Source organism: Apium graveolens, chromosome 1 (assembly GCF_009905375.1).
Source record: "Apium graveolens cultivar Ventura chromosome 1, ASM990537v1, whole genome shotgun sequence".
Classification (NCBI taxonomy): domain Eukaryota; kingdom Viridiplantae; phylum Streptophyta; class Magnoliopsida; order Apiales; family Apiaceae; genus Apium; species Apium graveolens.
The window spans coordinates 156346698-156353065 of record NC_133647.1 but is presented as its reverse complement, the minus strand read 5'-3'; the positions used below and the strand labels follow the sequence as shown (position 1 = coordinate 156353065).

The 6368-nt window shown below is 37.3% G+C and overlaps 1 protein-coding gene and 1 pseudogene across 1 annotated transcript; one reads left to right on the top strand and one right to left on the bottom strand.

Annotated features, from left to right (window-relative positions):
• Positions 1–588: 588 nt before the first annotated feature.
• LOC141668568 (wall-associated receptor kinase-like 8) lies at positions 589–3809 on the top strand. The gene is made up of 3 exons (XM_074475504.1): positions 589–1550; positions 1768–1944; positions 2459–3809. Exons 1-3 carry the CDS (start codon positions 680–682, stop codon positions 3655–3657), a joined length of 2247 nt encoding a protein of 748 aa, XP_074331605.1. The 5' UTR covers positions 589–679; the 3' UTR covers positions 3658–3809.
• Positions 3810–4058: 249 nt separating this feature from the next.
• On the bottom strand, positions 4059–6084 carry LOC141708427 (wall-associated receptor kinase-like 1; annotated as a pseudogene).
• Positions 6085–6368: the final 284 nt, after the last annotated feature.

Below are 6368 nucleotides of genomic sequence, written 5' to 3'. Positions count from 1 at the left end.
ATTTTTTGTGTGTTTTTGATGTAATTAACAAACGGAGGATGTCCCTTACTATGAGGACTTAAACTTTCATGTTTGGATTTAATAATTTCTATGTAGGTCTGTGTTCAGTTGTCCCTGTAAGTTAATGATGATCTGTATTGCACAGAAAATTGAATGGAAGATGAAGGACATGCTGTTTGAAACTCTTAAAATTGATTACATTATATTTAAATTTTAATTATTGTTGTAGAAGGTGAACTTTTTGATACTAAATAAACCATTCTATCTATAAGGTAGGCTGAAGGATTATATGTGGTGCGTATTTCACTTTGTAATAGCAATACAAATTGATATTCATACATTCTTGAACTAGTCAGTTCTTCAGTGACTTTACGTTGTGTCCTGTCTAAAAAACAAAAAGACTTTGTGTTGTCTCTTTGCTTCTTCTTCTCCGTAAAATGTTAACTACATTGACATCACATAAGAATAAGATTGACTAGATGCACTTGTAAATTTGTATACCACACAAGCATTTCGTGTGGAAATAAAATTTGCCTGCCGAAATTTGTCTTGAAATAGAATCATTTTATTAAGAACTTGACTCGATAAAACTTGGTGCATGATATGCTTAAAGCTGAAGTGACAACTGGAAGAACAGATTAGAATTGTCACCACCGCATACTTGTGCATATATATCCCCATGTCTTTATGTACAATGCACATAAACATCTATAACACAATGGCGAAGATGAATATACAATTGGTGCTACCGATAATGCTACTATTATTGCATATACAAGCAGCAGTTGCAAAAGAAAGTTCTCTGGCAAAGCGGGGATGCCCAAAAAAATGTGGCAACCTTATAATTAAGTATCCGTTTGGAATAGGAGGCAACTGTTCAGCTGATCAGGCTCTGGCAATATCTTGCAACAGCTCTTTTAGTCCACCAAAAGCTTTCCTCAATGATAACAATCTTGAGGTGCTGGGAATATCACTTAAGGCTGGCACGATTCGCATCAAACATCCGGTAATTGCTGCTTGTACGAATAGAAGTATTGGTAAAGAAGTGATTTTATCTGGCCCCTTTTCATTCTCATGCACTCAGAACAGGTTCACTGCCATGGGATGCAATGATCTTGCATTAATATCCCGAAAAGGGTATGATTTTGGAGGTTGCATGTCATTTTGCAATTTGACTGCAAGAGACAACAGTTGTATTGGGATTAATTGTTGCCAAACTGGAATCCCTCCATTTTTGAAGTTCATCAACGCATCTTTTAGGAGCACCGATCTTGTAAATGATCAGAAAACCTGTAGGAATGATAGGTATGCCTTCATTGTAGATCAGAATTGGTTTAGGAACTTGACAGATATCTACAGCGTGCAAACTATGAAACAAGTTCCTGCTGTGCTGGACTGGAGACCAACCGGATCTTGTCACTCATTTGGAGCAGTTAATGTGTCCACTGCTAGTTCCATGTGCGGAAGAAATACTTTATGTACGAATCAAAGCCTGTGTTCTTGTATTGAAGGGTATGAAGGAAATCCTTATCTGCCTGATGGATGCCAAGGTAAGATTTTGTAATATAATTAATAATTTGCATTTCTAGAAATACCTCGATTCATATATAACTAGTTAAGCTTTACAGTTTGAGATGGTATTGCAGTTGCTGGCAAAGAAGTCCACATTCAGATTCAACTGGCATTAATTTTCTTTTGATTGTTTAGCAAGGATGTAATTCATTATTCACTCATGTAAACTACATATGTTCTGATTTCTTTTGTCAGATATGGATGAGTGTGCAACAGATGATTCCAACAGATGTCGTCAGATCTGTGTCAATACCCCAGGAAGCTATAATTGCTCATGCATAGATGGATGGGAACGTGATGGACAATATAACTGCATGAAGAGAGACCTTAACAATGACACAAAACTTACTCCAACGGAAATTATACTAAAAGGTAACCTCAAGCAGTTTCATCGGAATATTTCATAATTGCAGTTAATCAGAATTCATAAAGACCGGGTATATAGATCACAGAGTAGTTATAAAAGTTAGTCATGTTTGTTTAAAATTTAACAATCAGATTTCTACAAAGTTGGTTGTAGGTCATTCAAAATTCTTTCAAAATTATTTCGTGCTAAAGAAGAGATTTCCAGTTTAGTTCTTGTGTAATTTGGCCTGTAATAGACATAGATTGAACTAGGACTGGGCTGTTTAGTTTTCTGAAGTTAGTTTGGACTGTTAGTTCATAGTTCATACATCTACATTTTTTATTTTGAAGACTCATACAGCTAGATTAGTACAGTAGCACTTCATTCCAAAGGACTCGTATGATTATAAATCTAGTTTAGCAGAAGATTGAACTCAAGATGCTTTTTCATATATAGAGAGTAGGAAAAGAACACCTAGAGATTTCCACTTTTTTCATATATGTTAATTAACTCACACCTTCCATTGTGATTGTAATGCAGCCATTTGTGCTGGTATAGGCATGCTATTGGCATGGGCACCTTTGTGGTTGTGCAAAGTAGCAAAAAGAAGAAAAATGCGTAAACTAAAAATGAAGTTCTTCGCGAGAAATGGTGGGATGCTATTACATCACCAAGTGTCTTCAAGTGAAAAAAATGTCGAGACAACCAAATTGTTTACTTCAAAGGAATTAGAGAAGGCAACTGACCATTATAATTCAGATCGAATCCTTGGGCAAGGAGGACAAGGTACAGTCTATAAAGGAATGCTGACAGATGGAAGGATAATAGCAGTGAAAAAGTCAGAGATACAAGATGAAAGTAAACTAGAACATTTTATTAATGAGATTGTCATTTTATCACAAATAAACCATAGGAATGTCGTAAGGCTACATGGATGCTGTTTGGAGACGGAGGTCCCTTTACTGGTGTATGAGTTCATCCCCAATGGAACACTTTTCCAGTATATTCATGACCACAATGAAGACTTTCCCCTTTCATGGGATATCCGTGTACGTGTGGCCACAGAAGTTGCAGGAGCTCTGTCCTATCTACACTCTGCTGCATCGGTTCCGGTATATCATCGAGATATCAAGTCTACAAACATACTTTTAGACGAAAAGTACAGAGCAAAAGTGGCAGACTTTGGAACTTCGAGATCAATTTCTCTTGATCAAACTCACGTCACAACAAAAAGAGTTCATGGTACGTTTGGTTACTTCGACCCAGAATACTTCCGGTCAAGCCAATTTACTGATAAGAGCGATGTTTATAGCTTTGGGGTAGTTCTTGTTGAGCTCTTGACGGGACAAAAACCAATACTGGCACCTAAGCTTGACGACGAGCGACAAAGTTTAGTAACACATTTCGTATCAGCAATGCAAGAGGATCGGATATTAGATATTATTGATTTGAGAATGGCAAAAGATGGTGGAAAAGAGGAGCTCGTAAGGTTTGCTAAACTAGCATATAGATGCTTGAACTTGAAAGGTAGAAAAAGGCCTACAATGAAACAAGTCGCAGCAGAGCTAGACTGTATTAGAATGTCAGATAAACCAGCTACCGATCAACAGCACTATGAAGATGTTGAAAGTTCAGAAACTGAATTTAATGAGGCTTGGGACATAACTTCAACTTCTATCACTTCCTCTGCAAATCACGGTCTCACAGTTGATGAAGAGCCTCTTATTAGTATACAATAGGGATGTTAACATGCAAAAGAAAAGTTTGCGTGCTGCCTCACTGTGTTCTTATTCAGTCCATAATTTAATTAATGTGTAAACAGATTGTGAGAAGGGGAAGATCGTGAAGTTGAGAAGGTGTCAATCTCAGTGCTTATTTAATAATAAACAAAGTTAAGCAATACTATTTAGTTGTGCTTGTTTAGTTTGTTTACAGACTTTCAGATTCAAGAAAAAATTATAATACTAGCTCTTAAACTTTCATATAGAACTCCTTTGAGAGCTTCTCATGAGAGTCCAGGCACCTAACATGCTTATATAATGATATTACACTACCTGTCACGCTGTTCCTAGAGAAATCGGGTTCACACATCCGATTTCTCTATTTACCAATACTGCAAGTCGTTAGAAGATCTTAGAATAAAGCCCAAGTATCCGCTAGAACTTGTTTTGGTAGCACTAAACATCAACTGACATTTTTCTGATCATACTAAAAAATAATTTAAACGTACAAACAGAGTACTAATTCTTTTAGAGCGAATTATAATATGCAAAACTAACTGTAATAGGATCACTAGACTCGCGGAGGCCCTGATTCATTAACATATATGGTCTTACAATGAACACGAAGATCAGGGTACATACACATCTCTTTTGCGTTTTGGCATCAGTGTTTTGTAACAAGAGGCTCTACATCCACTGTGATACTGTTATTCGGAGAGGAGCTGATAGAAGTTAAAGTTATGTCCCAAGGCTCGTTTAATGCCGTTACTGCATATCTAACATCTTCGTAGTGCTGCTGAGTAGTAGCTGATCTCTTTGGCATTCTAATACTCTCAAGCTCTGCTGCAACTTGTTTCATGGCAGGTCGTCTTCTACCATTCAAGTTTAAGCACCTGTATGCAAGTTTGGCAAATGCGATAAGCTCTTCTTTCTCGCTCTCTTTTGTAATTTAATGATCAAGAATATCTAAAATACGTTCCTCTTCCATTGCTAACACAAAGTGTGTCACTAAACTTCGTCCTTCGTCATCAGGTCTAGGTGCCAGGATTGGTTTTTGGCCTGTCAAAAGCTCAACAAGAACTACCCCAAAGCTATATACATCGCTTTTGTCTGTGAACTGGCTTGACCGGAAGTATTCAGGATCCAAGTACCCGAATGTTCCCTGTACCCTTGTTGTCAGGTGGGTTTGATCAATAGATATTTTTCTTGAAGTTCCAAAATCTGCCACTTTTGCTCTGTACTTTTCATCCAAAAGAATATTTGTAGACTTGATATCTCGATGATATATTGGAATCGATGCAGCAGAGTGTAGATATGAGAGAGCTCCTGCTACTTCTGTGGCCACTCGTACTCGGCCAGGTAAGTGGAAAGCTTTCATTGTGTTCATGGATGTACTCAAAAAGTGTTCCATTGGGGATGAATTCATAAACCAGTTATGGGACCTCTGTCTCCAAGCAACATCCATGCAGCTTTACAACATTCCTATGGTTAATTTGTGATAAAATTACAACTTCGTTAATAAAATGTTCAAGTTTCGTTTCATCTTCTATCTTGGACTTTTTCACAGCTACTATTTTTCCATCTGTCAACATTCCTTTATAGACCGTCCCTTGTCCTCCTTGTCCAAGGATTCGATCTACGTTAAAGTGGTCAGTTGCCTTCTCCGGCTCCTTTGAAGTGAAGAGTTTGGTTGTCTCAACATTACCTTCACAAGAAGACACTTGTTGATGCAATAGCAGGCCACCGTTTCTTTTGAAAAATTTCTCCTTGATTTTACTTTTTCTTCTTCGTATCATTACTTTGTACAACCACCAAGTAGCTGCTAGTACCAATAGCACTCCTAGACCAGCACAAGTGGCTGCGATGCCAATCATAATGAAAGATGTCACCAGGGGCGGAACCAGGAATCTAACATGGGGGACCAAAATAAATAAAAGTAGAAAACATACCGATTTATTTGAGATGTGCACACCTTTTTTTGATCAAATAAAAAGAATCAATGATCTCCTCGGCAGAAATGATCTCCGCAATCTCCTTTTCAATATACACTATCAAATAATCCCTAAGAAATTCATCTTCCATTCGATTGCGAAGACTTGTTTTCACAATTTTCATAGCAGAAAAAGCTCGTTCAGATGTTACAGTATATGCTGGAAGAGTCAAGACAAGCCTTAATAGTCTATCAACTAATGGATACATGTCAGCTTTCCCTGTGGTTACCAATCCATGACATAAATCACCAAGAGTAGACAGATTCTTCAAATCTGGATGAACCGGAACATCTAACCCATAATGTTGTAGTTCACACTGTAGATGGATTTTTTCATCTCCCAAAAAATCTTCTGGATAAAACTTTTCAGCTAACTTGCAAATGTTCTCTATGTTGAAAGACCTGTAACCATCCCTAGGATTTAGTGATGCACTTAAAATGAGAAACTCCGTCATTTGTTCACTAAAAATTACCCTGATTCTTCGAGTTGCAGCTTTCATCATGTCCTCTGAATGCACAAGCTTGGAATGTCAACCATTTGATTGCACCTATCGATGTTTTAAGACGCATTCGATTTCGTTTGATCTCTTCTGCACTTTGTTTCTCCACTATCTTCTCCAAGTGACAAGGCTGATTTTTAAGATTATAATAACATTTAGCCGCAAAATTATGAGTTGAATTAGAACCATCTCCTTTCCCAACATGACATCTAAAAGCACAATCTTTTCCATTGTTTACT